Below are 22,246 nucleotides of genomic sequence, written 5' to 3'. Positions count from 1 at the left end.
TGCAATGAGAGCAGGTAGGAGAACATCAGAAATGCAAGACAGAGTAGGAAAGAGGCTTGGAAGTACTTGCTGTATGTGAGTTGTGGTGAGAAATGAGCCAAGGAAGTGAGGAAATGTTGTGAATATTGAGAACAACAGTGTGCACGCTAGAGGGGAGTTAGTGGAGGCTCCGAAGGACAGAGGAAACAGAGAGAAGTGTTAAGAGCATGTGAAAGAGAAGTGATGTGAGTCTTAATAGCTTTAGGAATTGGTCTCGCACGGTAAAAAGGAGAAGTCATAGGAGAAAGCTTGCCAGAATGGGTAGGGAAGAATTTTTCAGAGACATTCCTTTCCACTGTCTGAAACCTGATGGATGTACATACATTCTTTAGCGTGGAAGCTGGTTTTCACACAAACGAGCAAGATGAAAGGGAAGAATCGAGCATAAGGAGAGAAAGTTAAGGGAAAGGAGGGAAAGATTTTGGTAGAGGAATATGGAACTATCTAATTAGCCTAACTGGCGTCCTCTGTTGTTTCCTACAGCATCACCAGTTCTCAGTATCCACTGTACTGAGTGTCTGTGTAATGAAAAGTCAGGATTGAGGTCACCTGCCAGACAGGCAGATGCACCTGCTGACTTCTAAGCTTATGCCTCCGTCTCTTTTGTCAAAGATGAGACGCGAGGAAAGAAAAACCAGTTTTCAAAGTCAGGGTCAGCAGAGACAAGCACATCATTTGCATTTTGCTTTATTAATGTGGGTTAGCTCAGCAGGCAAAGTCTAGCATACTGATAAATGATTTCATAACGAGAAAAATAGGGTCAGTGACTGCAAATCATGTTTCCCCCTAAAGTAAATGAGGCACTGTTGGTGGGGGAACGTGGGGAGGGGTGCCATATTTCATTTCATTCAGGAAGTACAGATGTAGGCTGGACCAAAAGGGCTCTGAATATTTCACTAAGGAAAAATTATGATGAAAAAGAGGTGGAGCTAGGCCCTGTAGTTATCCTACAGTCTTGCTCCTTGGTGGTGATGGTTAGCTCCTGTTGTATTGGGTCCATGTCTTCTCCCACTGTGTTTAATCTGAGCAGCTCACAGAGCTGGCTCTATCCCTGGTTTCTTGTACAGAAACCCTCATTACCCCTCTGTGGAAATGAGACCTTTTGCAGCTTGGCCCCTATAATCTCCCAAACTGTAATTGCTTCTCCCTTTACCCCATGCTCCCCGTGAGCTCAAGCACAGGTTTTATCCCCCTCTTCCTATAAAGTAACACTGAGTTACTGAGTACAGAACATCTTTTTACGGACGTATGACTGTGGAAGCAATTGGGCACATGCGTTCGAGGAATGCTAGTGCTGATCATGGCCTACTGCGGCAGCTCAAGAAATACACACAAAATAATCATTATCTATGTGTTTTTTCCTTGCCTGAGTCTTCTGAGCTTTCTCTGGGGAAAGGTCAGAGACTTTGAAGTCTTCTGCTCTCCTCCAAGTCATAGGAAACTTCTTTAGTTGTGAGTTGGATCTCACACCTAAACCGTCATGCCATGAAAGGATCATCTCTTCTGTTCCTCTGCTCAAGCTTTCTGTGCCTCCGAGTGCACCCCCAGCCTGTCAGGCCCACGGTGGGATTAGACAGCTCATCTCACCTGATCCAATAATTACTCGCTGCCAAAAGAGGCGATCCCATCCCACTCCACCTCCTCCCCAGCCGTGCACCACAGCAGCTTCCCTTCCTCTGGCACTGGAGCTCATCTTGTTTCCTGGTAAGGATTTAAAGGGACCTAAACTAGTAGAAAACTGCCTCCGCCAAAGAAGGTGAGCGGTGTTTTTGCTGGATTAGCTAGGTGAGCCATCCCACCGCAGGATCACACGAGCACAGCCTGGGGGTGGCAGGTCTGCCCCGTTTGGTGTTGGAGAGCTGTTGGAGAGGCTGCATCACCACGCCATACCCCACAGCACGGAAGAATCCATGCTCAGTGCTGGTCCATGCTCCACATCCGAGAAAATTCTTCTATTCCACACTCCTGGACATGAGGCAAACTCGGCGGGACTGATTCAGCCTCCAGGTATCTGACTTTCCAAAGATGCTCTCATTTTGAATGGGAGCACTTGAGTTTTAGTAACTCTCCGCTTTGTCATCTCTGGAAGGCGTGTGACATGGGCCTGGAGAGTTCAGCTCCGCATCCACTGAGACATGTGGTAACTCAGCAATTTCTTAGCTTAAATCAGAATGCAAAAATTACACACAGGCACGCTCCCCAAATTGTGACAGTTAGGCATGATGAAGCACCTACACGTCGATCCAGAGCACATGTTACTTTTTTCCTGATTATACTGGCTCTGGCACCAGAACCCCAGGACAGGGATAAGCAAGTACTGAATTGAGATGAATTTATGCCTATTTTGTATCGAGACTGACATTTGTTTCTGTTTCCAGCACTATTATTAAAATGAAAATATGTAAGCTATGCCATATTTTGTGTTCCCATTTATTGGTGTAAATGAAGTGAGGTTTTTTTATCCTTTGAAAAAAGTTGCCTCAGAAAACTTTTGGCACTCTCTTCTCTGGCTTGCAGTGACCTTACATTAATATATTTTTTGTGTGTGTCTTCCTTTTTTCATTCATGCTTTATCTATTGGGGCAGAGCTAAATCCAAATTTCAGCAACCTGTTCCCAGGGCTAAACAGCCAACCTACTATCTTTTAATTGTTGTTATTTCATTTTGTGGATCCTGGCTCTATAATCTCAGACAAGAAAAGTTAAAAGCAGGGCAGCATTGCACCCCGTAGTCTTTTGCAATATGTTTATATCCTGCATGAACATAATCATTCTACTTAGATCCAACATACATCTAAGATAAAAAACCTGATAGGAATGAGAACAATTAATTTGTCTTCAAATCTGGTAATTAAAAACAAATTTGTCAAACTAAAGGCATTCTATTGTGTTGGCTTACATCATAGTGCTATAATACTTGTAACACACAATGCAACTACTTCTGTAATCCTTTGATTTTTTTTTTCTTGTCTAAACTTTAAATAATACAATAAAATCTTCTGGGTAAACAAATGTGCATATAGTAACCTTGCATTATTACAAAGGTTTCTAAACATAGCATTGTATATTCATTATGAAAGGGCAATAGACAACTATTCTTTAATTACCACCTTTTAGCTCTGTTTGCTTACTTAGAGATATTCATATCTTTAAAGAAAGGAGCCGCCTCCTCTTCAAGGAAGTTATGCCATCGCTGTCCCCCACAGGAACCCTTGGGCTGTGTGGCTTTGCAGCACAGCAAAGTGGACATATTTCAGGCCAACGCAGAAATTGGTTCAGTGACTAATTGCATGTGTCTAAATGTGGTTTTTCTTTTTCGTAGGATGACAGGAATGTTTAAATAGAGGTCTGCAGGGGAATTGCTGCACCCTTCACTGCCTGTGGCCACCTCAGTGGGTGCTACGCTGATGTGGTCAAGAGGCAAAAAATGAAAGGTGACTTAAAGTGACTTCTATTCTCTGGCTTGCAGGAGGACCCGCGCTCGCTGCAGCACCAGACAACTTTGAATGAATCACAGGGTTCCAAGAATTAGCGACAAACCTCGTCACGTGGGCAACCTGCAGCACAGGAGCTGCCAGAACAATGCGGTGACTAAGGAGGCTGATGCGATCCCTGGATGTAGAATACCTTCCGTAGGAGTAAAGAGGTGATATTACAGTAACATTAAGGGAATAGCGTGTCTTGCTCTGATGCCCACGCTTGAGAAAAATGATGTTGACAACTTAGGCTTCACAAAGGAGCAATAAGAGTTGCATGATATCGAAGCAAAGCTTGGTTTATGGTAAGAGACTTACAATCAGTCTCTCTAGTTTACTGAAGACTAAGAGGGAAGCTGATAACAAGTGCTGTGCTGGTTCTTAACTACAAGGGGCTCTGTCATCCTGCAGACAAAGGCATTGCCACATCCCGTGGCAGCAGGTGAAAGCTAGAAATAAGGTGGATAGAGTAGTTCAGGGTAAAGATATCAATTAACTTCATCACAGTACTGTGCCTGGATCATATTCTGGCTTAACAGCCACAGCTAGACAACAGCTTAACAGCCAACAGCCCTTTTAATTAATATGGCAAAGGTGTCATGAAATGTGTGCATGAATAATTGAGACGATATGCTATGTAAATAGGGCCAAATGCAACTACCTGGAGCTCGGAGAACTCAAAGGGCTGACTGGGACATCTGCATTTGAATAGCTCTTAAGGGAGGATTGTGCAAATGAAGGGCTCTCTTGCTGCTATGGGCAATTCCAGGAGATGCTGGTTATGGCCCTCCCAAAAGCATGATTGTCCTGTGCTCCTTCCTGTACCATCTCTGCCATGTTAGCCTGTAAAACAATACGTTGTTCATCTTCAAATTCCTCCTCGGGACTGGATTCAGGGGTCACACATGTATTCAGGGGAAAATACTCCTATGCTTCTCTCCCCTTAAAATTGATGAGGTTTTAGGCTGTCTGAAGATAAACATAGAATTCGGTTTTCTCTGAATGCAGCCAAGTAGCCTACTGATCGTGTCTAGGTAAAGAGCGGTTAGGGATCTTTCATTTCTTTGACTTCACACCAGTTTATTTCACGTTGTCTATTTAGATGCTAAGTACTTTACAGCACAAACTGTCATTTCTATGGATGTAGTGTTTAGCACAGCTGAAGCCTGTCTTGCTTGGGAGTTCTAGATGCAACTTGAATGCAGATAATAGAAATTTATAATAAAGCTTGAATTGATGCTTAGTCTCCCATGCTGTATAGTTTGACATCAGCGCTGCTTTATCACTGCAAGTGTTTACAAAAGCCACAGTCTTTCTGAGAGGACTCATCAAATACTGTTGTAGAAGGTTGTTGTGCTTTGTCTCATAGCAAATGCTTCCAGAACGGGACTTTCTTTTCCATGATCATCACAAACTGAGACCACACACATTTCATGTGCTCAAAGAAGAGCAAAAGAAATCACCATTTGCTAAACAGAAATTAATCTGAATCTAGCTAAGGACTGAAATAAATAAAAAAGACTTTTAGCATACACGGGCAGTCACTAGGTCCTTGGTTATCTGCCCGCCCTCAGCTCTCTGTACATAGCTCTAGTTCTAGCGGATCCTGGTTAAAATTCAAATCAGTTTCAGCATTGCTGCTGTCTCTTCTAATTGACTCTGTCGATACTCTCAGCTAGTGGGAGGGACAGAGGAGCGAAGCAGGCAGAAAGGACCAAACGATTTTTAACACATGCTAGGCTATTCAGCAAAACGTTACGGACACGGGGGGCCTGACACTGCACAAGCATCGGGATTCCCCGTGTCCCGCCAAGGAGCGCTCTGTCAGAAAACCAAGAGCAATTTTTTTTATTATTATTTTTTTAAATGTTAGAAGCATTAGGCCCAGACAGCGGTTGAAAACCACAGCTCAGTTGGCGATGAGTGCTGTGCAGCAGCGGAAGCGCGTGGAAAAATTCTGGCTGACTCATCCATAATTCATCTGGCGTCCTGAGGAACGTGCGCACTGGAGCGGGATCCCTGGCACTCCTGCAAGGGAGACAGGTCTGCTGTCCTGGTGAGACCTGGGCAGCCACCAGCCCCCTTCCACCCAGGTAACCTCCCCGCCCCCAGCCCACTGCCTCTGAGAGGGACTGATCCCCGTGCCACAGCATGGGGCAGGGGAGCGCAGCCCTGGGAGACTTCATGACGATGCTGCTGTGGGGAAGGGTCAGTGAGGGAGCTGGCCCCATCCCCTGGGATAACACGTGCGATGATTTGAGGAATCCATCCCAGCCTGTTCAATATTCACATCTTCACACCTGTGTGAGGCAAACTCTGCTTTGAGTGACTCTACTCATGGTGTACAGCCTCCTGCTGGGCTGCCTTTCCAAGGGCTCCTGGCAAAGGGCTGGCCGGGTGTTATTAAACCTTAATGATCTGTTCACACAGAACCCAAAAGGTAGGCGGCTGCAACCCGGGCAAAGTAGATTTTTAAGCCTGACCTTCAGCTTGGAGGTAGCTAAGCAACATATTCCATGTTGAGGGATTTCAGTCACCTGACGAGGTTATTTTAAAGGTATGACTGGCCTGAAGAGACAAGTAGAAAGTCTTGCGGGCTGTTTGAAAGAAAAACAAAGGAAACAGGATGAACATCAGAGACTGTGATTTGCAGTTGTGTGCAGTAGCTAAAACTCGTAGGAGTTTGCAAGAGAATCTTATGGAAAAGCATGGTGACAAGTAGTGAGGAAAAAATTACAGACAAATGAAAGTACATGTAAATTACTTTATCTCCATCCGTGCATTTCTTCTACTGCCCAGGGCTGAAGGAGCTGACTCCTTCAGGACTGACTGCTTCCACTGATTTTCTGAAGGGGTGAATGAAGTTCAGAGTACTCAAAATACCAGAGCTGCAAAATAAGCTTGCGGGAAATGTGTCTTATCAGCCATTAGTCCTAGGCTTGTGTGGTCAGCCACACAGCCTAGGCAGAGCAAGGACCTGAAGAGCACATACACATGGTAGTGCCCAAACACAAGGGCCTAGGGATGTCCAGCTGGATTGTGGATGCCCCAAGACACCTGTACACCATAATGCTTGCTGCAGTGGTTGACTTCCACCTGAATGCTCTATTGGTGAGAGCATGGAAGAACTTGACGAAACAAGATTCAGAACTCATTAGCTATCCCACACAAGTCAAAACCATCAGTTACATTCAGAGTCTGCAAATGTATCTCTTCTACTTCCAGAAGCTGTATTTCAGGAAACTATCTTTTCAGGGCTGTAGTCATTGTCATTACCCTCAATCATTTAAAAAAAAAAAAAAAAAGTCATGACATAGAGACATAATCTAGAGAATGTAGCATGTTTTAATAATAAAAAATTTGCCTTGCCAAAGCAAAGTTTCTTTACTGCATGGTGCTTAATCTTGCATATACTTCCATGGTTATTTTCTTGTCTTAAATCTAATTACTTCCCAGTATTTCAGTTTGTCATATCTATTTTCATCTCATGTTCTGCCACTGTTCCTGAGAGTACACTCCGTTGCACAATTCTCTGTATTATTTATGTTGAGGCAGCTTCTGGGATAAAGAATTAGTCCTGGGATTTATCCACGGTTTTGACACTGGCCAGCTGGGTGACTTCTGGCCAAGTCACTGCACCTCTTCACCACAGTTTTCCCAGCAGTAAGAGTGGGGTAATAACCCGTTTTGAAAGCCGAAGATAAAACGCTATATAGTTTATCGTCCCTGTTTACAGCAATGATTTCACTCCTGTAGTAGACGTACGCACTGAATTTTCCTTTTTTTTTTTTTTTTACAGATGAAAACCTGAAGACCAGCACCTGTCAAAGTGCATATTAACCCATAACAGAACTGGCGAAAGCAGACCATCACTGAATGTTTCTTTTTCTCAGCCTGTTTAAAACAGGCACAGCAGTAATAGAGACAAGCTTTTAAACTAGATGCTTGTGACCTATTTGGAACATGTACAATCAGTGCAGACTTTGCTCATTGGTTCTGATTCTTGTTTTCTTAAGGGGGCCTCTGAAGGAACAAATGCAACTTTTCTTATACCTTTGACTATATGCACCCTTGGCGCAGGCAGGCAGGGGTGCTGCTTGAACTGCGACGGCCCCAGGACGTGGTAGGGAAGAGCTGCCTGAATTTGAGAGGAGAGCCTCACTGTGACACTTGTTTTTCGGTCCTGCCTGAGAGTTCACTGAACTCCACACAGAAGGTCTGTCAAGTTAGGAAAGTTTCCTGTAGAGTCTGCCTCTTCAAAAAATACCCAACAGCCAGATTAAATCTATCATCTTGCAGTGACTTCCATGTCATCAGACAGAGGAGTCTCTAAAGAGGTGCAAGCGCAACGGCCAAGTAATTGTGCTAGAGATGCATGAGTTAGTTAATTTTAAAAGATGTTTCCTGTTTCACCCTTATGCATGATCTTCTCTTAAAAAAAAGGCAAATTCAAAGTAGAACTAAATACATTTTCTTAAGTAGCATCAACTATGGGAAAGGTCCTTTCAACTCCATACCATATATAATCATGATACTGTAATCTCGTAATCGGGGTATCTTATCTCTGAAGTTGACATTTGGAGTTCAGCCATATATCAAAAAAAATCCCTCTGAAAGGGCAGATTAGTCAGATTACTACTGGCTTGCCTTTTTGCTATTACCTTATGTTTATTTCCTCAGTTACGCAGTGCATAGTTCAAACATTGTGTGCTCCTTAGTAGTGAACATCTCCATTCCTGTTCAGAAACGGGGCCCTGGCTTTGTATCTGAATGCTATGCACTATCTGGCACACTATGCACTATCTGGCACACTATGCACCAATGCAAAGCTTGATTTACCAATAAGAATCCAAGGGAGTTCAAAATCTAGCACAAGTGAGATTCGAGGACCAGGACTAGGACTTTTGTTTTGGAGCTGCTAGTCAGAGATTTTTGCAGTAGTAGAGTCGATGTCCATCATCTGAGCCCTTGTAAACAAAGGCAAAACTGTGCAGTGCCTAATATGTTGGTGTTTATTTTAAGAGTATCATCTTGCAATGCCAAATTCAAGAATTTGTCTCACGCATCTGTTGATTTTGTAACTAAAGCACTGTTGGTCAAATTGTTTTCCTCACTGCTTGGTAATTGTGGGAGGAAAAGATGTAAGTGGATCGGAATTGTGCACCACAACAACGAATGTAACTCTCATTTAAGGCACAGGATATGAGATAGAAGAATCAAACTGGAGCCAGCTGAGGACAGCTCTTCTACCAGGCACTCAAGTTCCTCAAGGAGCATTTTATTCAACCCTTGAAACCTAGCTGGGATATTTCTTCCAGTAGAACTACACCTGTAGTGTAGGCAGAGTGCAGACGTTTTACCACAGTCAAACCATATGAGCTTGGTTGCACGTTCCTGTGTTCTTGGCAGCACTGAGGCAGCATGAATTAGTGATTTTTTTTTTTCATGTATGTGTTTGTAAAAGGCACGATACTGGATGTTCAACACCACTGAGAAGCCAACATAAATATACTGTGGTAATGACCTTCAGGATGTGGAAGAGAATGTTATATCACTTAATGATAAGTAAATAGAATAACAATTCAGGCCTTGTTAACTTGACAGTGTCTTTAAATTCAATACAGTGGTAGATACCTGGCCACTTCCTACCACGCTTTTTAAGTTCTGCATTAAGCATTGGAGGCTAGATATTACACCTGTACAGTATGTCCTTTCTTCTCAGTTAAAAATTAAAGTAAGAGGTCATTCTTGAACAGGCTCAGAAACTATACAGGGTTTTGATAAAATACAGGGCTAACTGTAGTTGTATAGAGCCCCTCCTCCTCTTCCTATCTTCCCCTGCTTTTAGGACACATATTAACGGGAGTTGTCTTTCAGGCAGTGTTGATGTCCACCATTAGCACACCTCTTGAAAAGGTGTTGCTGGATATGTCATCGTTTGCATTCATTTCTTCAGGAACGTAGAGAACCCTTGGTTGCCAGAGACAGAAAACACAAGCTCCGATAACCATCACTTGGCACTCCTCGCTGGCCAATTTTTAACTACTGCTTTCACACGCATTTGTTACTAGCCGTTCATTAACAAGGAATGATTAGTTGCTTGTTACAGCGGGGGAGGTGTCCTAAACTTTTCCTGCACTGTTGCCCCAGCAACGTTTGCTGGCTTTGTCTTCCAGTTCACATCAATCCTGCTTGAACCAACACCAAGCTGTAAGCGCACACCTGACCAAGGAACATTTAAAAGATTTGCGTGGCTGCATTTATATTCTCTGTGGGTAGCAGACATGGTTATAATCCTTCCTTTTCCTGCATTTTTTACTGTGATTCAATATTCCTTCTCTACATAAGACTGCGACACTTTAATTATGGATCGTGCTTCCATTTAAATTGATGGAGAATTTGTATTAGAAGTTTGGAAGAGAAGTTGCTGCCTTCCCTGCTATTAATAGTATGACTGCTTTATATAACTACATGACTCCCATACAGTGGATAAATTATAACAGACAAATAAGCATCTCTGCCCACAAGGAACTTTTACTTCTGCATAAAAAGAGATGAAAGGATACAGAGCAGGAAAGTTCAATGCAGAAAACAGGCTGGGCTTTGGAGGGTAGAGAGAAAATGCTGCAAAGAAGTAGCAAGTCTGCGAAGGTCAAATCTTATCCTACCGATGATGGGCAGACAACAGAATTACGGCCAGCATTAGTGTCTCATACTACGTACAGCAATTCCTCGATTAGTGGTGACAATTGAGATGTCAGTAACTGAGGTGAAGAGGCTATTTTTCCCATTAAGTGTTTAATTTTGCAACGGTATTTCCTCTTGCCCAGGCTCTGCCTCACCTCTTCCTATGAGCCAGGGATGACATGTCACTGAGTCGCACCTCACTTCAGCTGCACTGCAGCTTCAGCAGCTTTTGGTCCCACCTCTTCAGCATTTTGCCAGTGCTACCTCCTCTTCTCCTTGCTCAGACACAAAGCTCAGGCAGGGAAGTTATTTTTTAATATGCCCGCCTGCCCATACCCAGTGCCGCTCTTCCTGCTGGGCCACCTGCTTGCCAGTTTGAGCTGCACACCCCGCTTGGCTTTGTGCTGACCAGGTGCGGCAGGAGGCTGCTTGGTGGCACCTAACACTTCATATGGGACCCACAGGGGCCAGGTAAAGACTCTCGTGCTGAATTGCATCAAATAAAGGAATTCATGCTGCAGGCAGAGGCTTTGGAGAGCAAAAGCATGCTTTGACCAACATGCTATCTCTAGAAGCCAAATGTGTAGTAAAAGAAATCACTAAAAGCAAAGCCCCCCACAAATTATACTATCTAAAATGACATAGATTTAAATTTCCCATACAGTGAATTTAAAGTAAATATCTCATGCCTGTAAAAATATTGTAAGACATTATAAAGGCTTCAAAGTCAAGCACCCATAATAATAAGAAACATGTTAATTTGGATTAAGCTTTGCAGCTTTAATTCTTTCCCTCTGAGTGCACTTGGATCCTAGCAGTCTTGATTTGTATGATCACATATAACTTTTTCCAGAACACAGAATGCTTGATTAAGCAGGAACTGGTTCATCTGTTTTTGTCAAATATGCTAGAATGGGAGGGATGTCCTCCAGGTACCTGTCTTTCTCCATTAACTGCTGACAGAAGTGAGGTGAGAACTTAGGTGACATACCTAACGCGCTGCTCAGTGAAGTGATTCCTGCTTCTAGTACTGACGCAGAAAGCTCTTACTGGGCGTACTAGACTTGTTCCCAGTAAAGCTCACCACCAGCTCATCCACAACCAGTGCAAGCCTTCCACGGAGAGAAACTGTAGTGCTTGACGGCTTCTGGTACGCTTCCACAGTGTGTCACTCGCTGGCTAAAAGAGGCCTGTGTGGCCCAGGAACCTTATGTCAATCAGAACTGAAACACGTCTCTCTCTGCACCAGTTTGTACCTTTCTGCAGTCTGGCAACAACTTTTGGAAATGCATTTTCAGGTTCTTCAGAGTCTCAAATGAACTTTTTTTAGCATGGACCCTTATCTAAAAATCCCGGCTGGTCAGTGCAGCAAACAAGAAAAACCTAACCTAATTAAGCTAAGGATAGAATTTTCATATGTGATTTGTATTGCTCTCACTAATGAGCTGGTTCTCCAACACAACTTCATGCTATTGGATATTGTTAGAGAGAATGACCTTCCCTACAACATATGGCCTCCTATAGACTGCGCTTTTGTAAGGGTTGGTTTGGAGCTGGGGATAAATGCTACCTGTCATATGAATTTAATATGACACTTCAGTAAACTTGCAAGTTGCTAAAACTGCGATCTCAACAAGTCCAGCTGCTAAGTGCAAGACACTATATAAAAGGAGGTGTTTGCATTCACAGAGTTTAGTCAAAGTTGCTTGGCACATCAGCAACATAACATATTCACTAGGAGAAACAAGGAGTCTCTAACAACATGACATAACATATTCACTAGAAGAAAAAAGGGGTCTCTAACAAGCAAGTTTATCCTAGAACTCCTAACCACAGACAAATAAAATTAAGCAAACTACTTGTTTATCAAAACCTTCCTTTAATTACCAAGAACTAGCCAAGTGTGACAAATCCGTGACAACACAAAATTGTTAGTTTCCTGCAATCTTTATGTTTAAAAATAAATTCCACTCTACCATGAGACTTAATCTACTAAGGCCTGGGAGTACAGACAGCACTTGCCTGTTAACAAGCATTATTATACATTAATTAAGAGACAGAAAAGTGAACTGAAGCTAGCAATATACAATGGAGAGCTTTTTGAGATGGAAAAGATTTGCACTCCACACTTTTCCTCAACTTTTCTCAAAATATACCCAATATACTAAATATGAAGGGATCCATATATACAGATTACTGTTTGTTGCTCTACAAAGCTGTAACATGGAGAAGAATGCTGTCAGGTCAAATTAGGTGTTGCTGCTTTTCATTATTTCATTACAAATCCTTCAATACTTTTTTCAGCTGCTAAAGTCAAGGGACTGCAATAAGAATCCCAGCTTTTGTATTTTTTAAGCAAGTTTTTAATTCTTCTGTATGGCAAAAGCTTGTAAATGTGAAACGAAGGTCTCTGAAAAGCTCAGAAAACAGATGGCAAATAACCAACCACCTACCCATCCTCTCTAAATGTCTTATTTTTAAGAAAATGGGCTTTTAAGCCAAATTCATTTGTGGGTGGGCATTGACTCATGAGTTTTGAACACTTACTGTGGCAATGCAAATCTGGATCAAAACTTAAATTTCATGTTTCAAAAAGCACTGTTGAAAAAAATTTTAAAGCAACAGAAATGCTTCTATTCCGTTTAGTTTTCAGGCTATCCAAATTAAATACATATTTTCAAACCACTCGAGCATTCCCTTACATCGTTACTAGTCAAAACATGAGAAACCTGTTAGCGCATCAGTCCAGGAAGTTTTGAGAAGAGTTTAAGCAAGTGCCCGTCAGGAGCGCTCATGGGGTAGCTGGTCCAGCCGTGGAGGGGAGAGGAGGTCAGATGATATCCTCTCAGTCTTTCTCAGCATTTTGATTCCTAGAAAGGTAAAACTGACTTTATTATTAAGACACTTCCAAGGGGGGCAGTACCACCCGGCTGTAACAAATCAGTGACAATACCGCGACTTCTAAACAGCAAAGATTTTCATATCATACTCTATAGCATCCTCACACAGGTAAGTTCATAAGGTAAGTTAAAGGAAGTTACCAAGTAGATAAGATTCAGTCATTTTTAAGCTGATTAAACAATATTGTTGATGACAGACATTGGCATAGGTGTGGCTTGGCAAACAAAAATAATTGCTGATGATAATAATATGTACTAGAACAGGAAGCTACTCTTCCGCCAAGCTTCTGAGCATATACATTGCAATCATGACAGCATATATAATGGCAAGTTAATCTTAAAAACAATCACCTGCAAAATCGTGACCCTGTTTGAAATGTTTTAATAGCTCTGTCATGCAAGTATAATCCAAGGTTACTATGGCTGAAGAAAGTTACAAAAATATTGTGCATTTTGTCAGACGATGTGCTTTGTGGATGCATGTATTTCTACTCTTAAAATAAAAGGAGGCAACTGTCTGTACATCCCACAGACTTCTGGTATATTTAATATATTCCATAAATCATAACAGAATGATGAGTCCTGTACAGTAAAATACTACTGTCTAACAAGGGCAGCACATTTTCAGGATTTCAGATTTCAGCAGATATTCAGGATTTCATGCTAGCTTGTTTCCCTGGAACAGATTTGAAAGAGGCAACAGATTGGCAGTAGGACTGGGAGCAGCTACAATAACTAAAAATTATTAAAACTCAGTGTTTTCACCTGACAGTTTCACATTCCTAAAGTCCATTTAAAACCTACTTCTGCCACTAAGATTAGCATGCGGAACATTTGAATTTGTAGGCGTGAGAGGTGCAGAGAGGAAAAAAAAACGAGTTTATCCTATGTAAACATCTATTTTACCGAAGAGCCAAGTGAGCTAAAGAAAAAAAGCGCGACGAAACTCCATCTGCGTGCAATTCCTGGAGCCTTACTCATCTCACTTCCTGATTCTCCTTCTTGGCCTCCTTTCCCTTAGGGCCCTCCCACCTCTATAAACACCATTAACAATAATTATCCCATCAGCGGAGACTTAAACATGCTTGACATCCTAACATCTGACAAGTAGGGGACGTTTCACAAAGGCCTGGCCTGGCTTTCGAGAAGTGGGTCAGCTTGACACATCCCATGTGCTTCTGAAAGCCCCGCAGCCTTTGAGCTTGCTCGTCTATGGCAATGGGCACCCTACCAAGGCACCCACTGGAAACAAAACACCGCCGGCTTTGCCAGGGGAACTCTAAAAATGTTTACCCGAAAGCACGCAACTTGTAAATTTCCATCCTAAAACATCATATAGAGGATGTGTCGCGGTGCCCGGCCGCGCAGCCGCTTCCAAACTCGGCAGTTTTGTGATCCTCGTTAGTTAAACGAGGTACTGGAACTCTTCCAGCTGCTCGCAGGAGTCAGGGCAAGGGGAAAAGGAGCGCAGAGTGCTTCTGTCCCTCAGTCCAAGGAGGCTGGATGATCAGCTCATTCCTTCTTTCATTTCATCTTTTCCCGTCCTTCAACCCCACTTCACTCAGTTACGTACCATGAAGGGATTTTTTTAGTCCAGGCTGATCTGGCCAAACAAACTCTTTTACTGTAGAAATTCTGGCCACTCTGATTTTTACTTTTTTTTTTTCCAGTCAGACTTCAATGGCGTTTCTTATATTTCAACATTTAAATCATGCCAACTTGCTTCCACCCTCGGCAGAAACTCCTGATGACTCAGAAATGGATCTTGACCCGTTAGCTGAGAATCGCTTCTCTAATAGTGTTATGGTTTGATATCTGTTTTCACAAAAGGAATAAACCAATGCGTCTCATCATATTTTCTATCCTGCCCCCACATAAATTTGTGTTGTGAATAAAACACATTCTATTCAGTTTGGAGGGCATTTTATTTCTGTGCTCATTTTGACATTTCAGTTAGAATACGATGCTTGTACAGCAGCCCAGACAGCGGAAACTATAAAATCTTCTATTTATGATCCATCCCGATGAACAAATTTTCAGTTCTCCTTAAACTGCCTTTTGATACTGGGCAACCCCCCCCGCCCATGCACCAGAAAATGATCAAAAATAATTGTTCTTCAGTGTGGAAAGAGGATATGGGAAAGAGCTATAAATAACAACTTTGGAAGAAAACCATGAAGTTAACTACGAATAAACTTTAAACTCATTAACAAAATGCAAAGAAATTCAAAGACATCGGACTATAGAGATTAAACGTGGTGAGATTTTGTACAGAGTGGATCATACTTCTATAAAACTTGGGGCCCCCATAGATCACAGTGCCCATGTACATACCAGAAAGGTAAGAACAGAATACAGGGAACAAGCCTGTTCACATTGTGTCTACACGCTGGCGGTCAAGTACCAAAACTAAATAGACACAGATGTAGATCTCTCCATATATATATACACATACATATATAACACAACTGAAGCATTGGCAAGCAAGAGAGATTTCTAATCACTCTTGGTCTAACATAGGCACAGGTATAGTTGACTCATACAACAAAATTATTTCTGTTAGCCAATTGCTCAGTTCTATAAAAGCAGGATACCATGATAAGTGTGAGCAGCAATATAGTAACACTGTAAATTGCAACTTGATTACCATTTGATTCAACCAAGTTAATAGCTGATGATGGCCTATAATTCATATGTGATTCATTTCGGCAAGTGTTTAATTTGTCAGTTCATCAAGACTATCCTATATATGAGCAATTAAGTCAGCAGGAAAAAAAATAGTCCAAATAGCAAAGGGCTCGGCAAAAAAAATCCTCCAGGTACTTTGAAGAGATCTATCCTTAACACTGTTGAAATATCATAGCCTACTTCTTAGTGGTTTTCTTTTCTTATTAGGATCAGTAATTCAGCACAGTAGGTACAACAATAAATAACACACTGCTGATTTCCAAGCAGCTTCTTGAAGCAGCGAAAATTAATTCCAAAACAGTTACAAAGAAACTATGCATTGGAAAAACTCAGCCAGGAGAAATGCTAAACAAAGAACAGCAAGCAGTTACCATCACTACAAACGAGAGAGATTACATTTCAGAAAGTGGCTGGAAATTTGTCAGGCTGGCAGCCGCGGCACATGTACTAAATTCACACGTAACTAGGAAGCTTGGTCCTATGGGTGGGACACGGGACATGCACAGAAATAGACTCCCAAGGAGAATCCTGGCCCTGTTTCCTGACGACAGCCAGAATGTTGTCAGCATCGCTGGCACAGATGGCCGTAGCCCACTTACTCGCTCCTCATGAACACACGGAGAGCAGCCAACACAGGATCCAGGAGTTAAATGAACCCCAGCAGCGCCGAGGCCACGCAGGACGCTCCATTGGGAGAAGAAGATGAGCTTGGGCAATCAGGAGAGTTTTCTCATTGATGCTGCCTGGAGGGTGTCAGTCAGGGGCTGCTCTCCCTTCTCCTCTGGCTCTGGCCCATGAGGCGCATCTGCCTGGAGGAGCTGGCTCCCGGAGAAACAGAGGGAACTGATCACCTGCACTCGCATTAAAAATCACATCCAACATGTTCACACCCTGTTGATATGTCCAACGGGAGGCCAAACAAACACCCTTAGCTGCTGGAATACTTGGGTTAGAATCACAGAATGGTTTGGGTTGGAAAGGACCTTCAAGATCATCAAGTTCCAATCCTCTGCCATGGGCAGGGACACCTCCCACTAGACCAGGCTGCTCAAAGCCCCATCCAGCCTGGCTGTGAACATCTCCAGGGATGGGGCATCCACAGCATCCAAAACAGGTTGCATTTTCTTTGGCTGAAATGGTCACTGAAAGTAAACATAAATGAGAAACAAGCATACAGAAGAAAATCTCTGCATATAAAATTAGGCCTAACCGGGCTTTTCTACAAAGCAAAATAAGATCCATCTATTGAAAGTGTCAAAAAAAACCCTCACCTGAAACCCAAAGAGATTTTGGTGGACTAGTTCATGTTTTACAGTGTTTCAAAAGGCCTTTGATTAAATCCCTAAGACAGAGATGACTCAAGCAGCTAAGTAAGCACTGGGCAAGGAGAAAAGTACTATCGCGGCTCAAAAACTGGAGATGGAGAACAAAGAGCAAAATTCAACAGCGAGTTTCTGGAATGGCAGAAGGTTAATGACAGCCCGCTTCAGGGCTCTGTAGAAAGCCTCATGTTGTTGCTGTTATTTGCCACTGATCTAGAAAGAGGACTGTATTGTGAGAAAACATGCAGCTGTCATAATTATTTCAGTTAAGCAAAACAAGAGGGGACTGTGATGATGAGGAAGTCCTAAAGAAACAGAATGGATCATGTAACGGTGAATTAAGTTCAATACTGAACATGCAAAATAAAGCACGTTAGAGAGGAACGTGACTTACCACTTCCAAATCTGACAAGTCCCAATTCATGTATGACAACTGAAAAAGCAGAAACTGGGCATTTATGTAAATATCTGTGGGCTCCCTCTAATTCTCATGAAGCGGTAGTCAGAAAACAAATAAGGTAATAGAACACAGGAAGAATAAATAACATATTGGTTAACACTGAGCACTAGAATCCCTCTACATAAAGGAATTTATTTTCTACTCTGGCATAGTCTACAGCCTACCTCACAAAAAGCCACGTGGACGAGTCTGCCTGCTGGCATGTTTAGGGGAAAAGGCTTTTTAAAAAAACAACTTTTTGATAGATTTGGATTATTTATCCTAGGAAGGTGATAAATGATCCAGTAAAATGACAGGATAAAAGCAATCAGAGCAGGGAATGATGTCGAGAATTAAGCACAGGAACACATTCTCTCCTGCCTTATTGTACAAGAAACAGGAAGTTGATGGGGGCATTCTCAAAATGAGTGACATGAAATATTTTTGCACGAATGCTAAGCGAGCCACGACTCATAAAGTAGCTATGGCAAAGAAATTATTGAAATTAAAAATTAAAGAGCTAAGACATACATACATACACTTATGAACATAACAAATACATCCCCCAAAGTTTGTTAGCCAAACACTGCAGTTTTTTTAAACTCTAAAATACTAAGCTTTATGGTTTACAACAACCTCTAGATATTAGAAAGCAAACTTAGATCTAGCAGTAGATAGCGTAGCTGTGCTGGGGTAATTGACCCTTGGGCATGATTCAGCATGTTTTGGTGTCCATCCCAGGCATTTCTACCCTTGTATAGTTTACAGCTCCTTTTGATAAAGTATTTTTAGATAATTGCATTTTCTCCAGCCACAGATGCTACTAGACATCAAGGGGCAGTCTCATGCAACAGCATATTTTGGTGACTATAGGCGAGAAATGTTTAGCTTCTTACAAGCCTTTGTGCATGTCACACCTGCATTACCTCACCAGCCATTTCGCACAGGTGAAGCATAATTAACCTCCTCTACTTCCTGCTTCTGTAGGTGTTCTCCAATGTGCTGGCAGCTGGAAATGGTTTGTGAAGTGCCCAGTCTTTGAGGTTCTAGACCTGCCTGTAAAATCCCCTTCCTCTTCTGACGTTCTCCGAGTCACGCCTGCCTGTCTGTAGGTGTTTCTCTTAGATTGCCACCATGCGAAAATACCAGTAGCAGGCAACTGCTTGTTAATCAATGACATTAAGAACAGGCAAAAAAATCCCCCAAAGCACAAACCGAAGAAAAAAAATAAAACGAACACACCCACACCCATCCCCAGCAACGCTACTCTGCTCCTCCTGCCCTCCTCAACCGAGCCTCTCTCAAGCCTTCCCGGCTCCTGTGGGTCGCCCTGTCCCGCTCTCGGCGGCGCGTCCCCTCACCCCGTACCCTTGCAGGCCGGGCAGCAGAGACGGGCCAGGCCTGACAGGAGGCCGCCTCCCCAGGGGCGACACCGGCCCTGCCGCCGCTTATTTTCTTCACCCGTCGCCACCGATAGCGGCACAACCCGGCGCAACGCCTCCGCCTCCACGCCCCTCTCCCGCCTCCACGCTTCTTCCCTCAGCGTTTCACCGCCGCCCTCGCGCCTCGCCGCCCGCCCAAACCGCCCAGCCTCGCGCCGGCCGCGGGGTTTCAGGCCCCGCCCCTTCTCCCCGCCCTCGCGCGCCGTCGCGAGCGCGGGAGGGGGCGGGGCGCAGCGACGGACCTGGGCTCAGCTGACTGCGGGGGGGGGGGAAGGGGAGGGTGACGGGACGGGGACGCACGGCGGCGCCTCGCGCCGGAGGGAGGGCGCGCGCGCGAGACGACGAGGAGGAGGAGGAGGAGGAGGAGGAAGAAGAGGAAAGAGCCGGCCCTTGCCGCGGCGCCTGGCGCGCGCTCTCCGCCCGCCTCGCTTCCGCCCGGCTCCGCTGGTCTCCCCGCCTCGCTCCCTCCGCCCGCCCGCCGCTCCGTCGGCCCGGCCCGGCTTCCCCCCGCTCCCATCGGGCAGCCCCGCCGGCCGCCGTCGCTTTCGTCGTCATCGCCCCCAACCCGCCCCCTTCCGAGACGCTCCGGTTGGGGGTGACCCGCCGGCCAGAGCCGCCGGCGGCCGCCTCGCTCCGCAGCGCCCGGGCCTGCCCGACGCTCCGCCCCGGGCCCCTCCGGTGACAGTCGCGACCGTGGGAGGTGGCGGCGGAGGAGGTGGAGGCCGAAGCCGGGATGTCCGGGCAACAGCAACAACAGCCGCCGCCGCCGCTCCCCTTGCCGGCCGCCGCACCCCCGCCGGCGCCGGGGATCCCCTCTGCCGCCGCCAACCCCGGCACCGCACCGGCCGCCGCGCTCCTGCTCCACCCGCCGCCACCGCCGCCGGCCACCGCCGCGCCGCCGCCACCCGCCGCCGGCAGCGGGCCCGCGGTGACGGGGGGCGGCGGTACCGGCGCGGCGCTGGGCCTGTCGGCGGGGAGCAGCAGTAGCGGCGGCGGAGGAGGCACCAGCGCCCCGGCGCCGTTCCCCCACGGCGACCCGGCCCTGAACGAGCAGGAGAAGGAGCTGAAGCGGCGGCTAAAGAGGCTTTACCCGGCCGTGGACGAGCAGGAGACGCCGCTGCCCCGCTCCTGGAGCCCGAAGGACAAATTCAGTTACATCGGCCTCTCCCAGAACAACCTGCGGGTACACTACAAAGGTGAGGGCCGGCGCGGGCCGCCGCCAACTCCCCCGTGTCCCGGGCGGGGCGCGGGGGGCCCTTCCCCGGGCCGGGGGCTGCCGGCCGGGGAGCACTGACCCGACCCCTCCGCCGGGCAGGGGAGTAACAATAACAGGAAATAACACACGCTCCTCGCCCCTCTTTCTTCTCCCCCCTGTGTCTTCTGATCCCCCCCTAAATTGCCCGCAGCGTCTTGTTTTTCCTTATTTCGGCTTTATTTTTCTCTCCTTTACCCTCCCCCCCCAGTTTCTGTCGCGGTGCTGCGGGGGAGGGAGGGGGGACGGGGGGGGGACACACACACAAGGGGCCGCCCCCGCCGCTTCATGCTTCGGGAGTGGGTATTATGTAAACTCCGAGGCTTCCTCCGTGGATTCAGGTATCACCAGAAGGTTTGGGTCGGAGGCAGGAGAATAAAGGAGGATCGGCATGACGTGTCCTGTTTATGGTAATGTGCGAGAAAAGAAGTGGCTTTTTTCTTTTTCTCCCCCCCCCCCCCCCCGCCTCCGAGAAGAGCAAGGGTTAAATGGAGTTAAGAGCAGCAAGCGTTAAGCTATTGAACACGGAAATGACGGGAGGGGAAAGCACAGAGAAAAACACCGGTTATTTTTATCTGTGAAAAATGGAATTAAAGTCACTGGTAACAGCCTCGCCTAACTATTCTACAGACTACAGAGGGATTTGAGGGAAGGAATGACAATAGGACTTATATTAATAAAGGTGACTATAAGTTTCTGCCTAGGTGTTTCATAGTTACTGATTTTCAAACAAAAGGTAAAAATCAGAGTATGTGTTTGTATAAATCGGCAAGAGGCAATAGAAGAAAAAAAAAAACAACTTGTGTTGATTGTTATGAAATGTCATAAAACCTGGAAATGTAAGCGTACACTCTGACCTGAAAAAACACAGACACATCTGGTGTTCTAGGCCTAAGTCCTAAAGTAGAAGTGTTGTGGATTCAAAACCACTTTTGAGTTGGCTGTGAAGAACTGGATCTTTTGTCAGTCTCTAGGCAAATGAATGTAATGGGAGGGGAAAAAAACAACCTTGCAATTATCCTTTCTCAGAGTTTACAGTGGAGAAATTCAAGTGAAATCTCGATAAACATGTTACTGTTTAATCGGAGGAGGAAAACGGCAACACAAACACATGTCAGGATTTGGCTGCCATGAAAGGATTAAATGTACTCTCAGAGACTTTTTTTTTTAAATAGAGAGGCTTTATTATTACATACAGAATACTCTGCTAAAAATGCTAACTTTAATGCACCATACAAAGGTAATAAAGGAGGTTGATGACTATACAGCAGGTTTCTGGGAGGCACTGAGTGATTTAAGGACACGTTATTTAATACTCAACTCTGAATTTCCTGGCTTTTGTTCAGTGTTTTATGACCTTGTATTTTTAGAAGCATTTTGTATTTTCTACTGCTTAGTGGTGGCGGGCTGGTTTTTTTTTCTTATAGGATGATCATAGCTTTAAGGCCAGCAAGTCCTGCTGGTTTGTTTTTCTTTGACCAACTCTTTTTGTTCATGAACTGGAATTTAGTGATGGAACCTCTCTGGTCTGTCAGTGTAATTATAGAACTATATTTTCCAGCTTTCTTTGTGCTATCCCTGCCTGCTTTTCCTCACTTCTCTCTTTTGCCTGAGTGTTAATAAAAGAAATTCATTAACTCAAAGAAAATACAAGATGCTCAGCATGTTTCTGAAGTATAGGTAACATAGGAAATACTGTGGATAGTCTACCAGAAGTCATAAAGCACAGTTAGTAGGTTATAATAATAAAATACCTTTACTCTAGTTAAATAATAGTGAGTGATGAACACTGAAGAGTTTTAGATTAGCTCAGAGGACTGTGAAAAGGGGAGGTGCCAATATAACGTGTATACACTTTTCTTTCCCCTAAATGGGAATCAAGGTGGCTATTAGGGCAGCCCCACATATATGTTATCAGCCTGGCACCTGGAGTTGCTAACTGGGCTAAGCAATGAAAGGTATCAGGGAATTCTTACCTGAGAACTAGGGAAAAAAGCACTAA

The 22,246-nt window shown here is 44.6% G+C and overlaps 1 protein-coding gene and 1 long non-coding RNA gene across 4 annotated transcripts in view; one reads left to right on the top strand and one right to left on the bottom strand.

Annotated features, from left to right (window-relative positions):
- Nucleotides 1-15,009: 15,009 nt before the first annotated feature.
- On the bottom strand, nt 15,010-19,178 carry LOC141739148 (uncharacterized). The gene is made up of 3 exons (XR_012585597.1): nt 18,477-19,178; nt 17,506-17,592; nt 15,010-16,931 (listed from the first exon to the last, which is right to left on the bottom strand). It is a non-coding gene; the product is annotated as an uncharacterized LOC141739148 (long non-coding RNA).
- Nucleotides 19,179-19,574: 396 nt separating this feature from the next.
- Nucleotides 19,575-22,246, top strand: part of RANBP9 (RAN binding protein 9) — a 40,978-nt gene continuing 38,306 nt past the window's right edge. For all 3 annotated transcript variants that reach the window (XR_012585596.1, XM_074575841.1, XM_074575840.1), the window contains exon 1: nt 19,575-20,188. Coding sequence is in view for 2 of the 3 variants with exons in the window: in XM_074575841.1 (XP_074431942.1) it covers nt 19,726-20,188 (463 nt within the window). In the remaining variant the exon portion in view is untranslated. The remainder of the gene's footprint in view (nt 20,189-22,246) is intronic.

Source organism: Larus michahellis, chromosome 2 (genome assembly GCF_964199755.1).
Source record: "Larus michahellis chromosome 2, bLarMic1.1, whole genome shotgun sequence".
NCBI classification, from domain to species: Eukaryota; Metazoa; Chordata; class Aves; order Charadriiformes; family Laridae; genus Larus; species Larus michahellis.
Note: the sequence above shows the minus strand (reverse complement) of the source record. Positions and strands in the feature narration are given on the sequence as shown.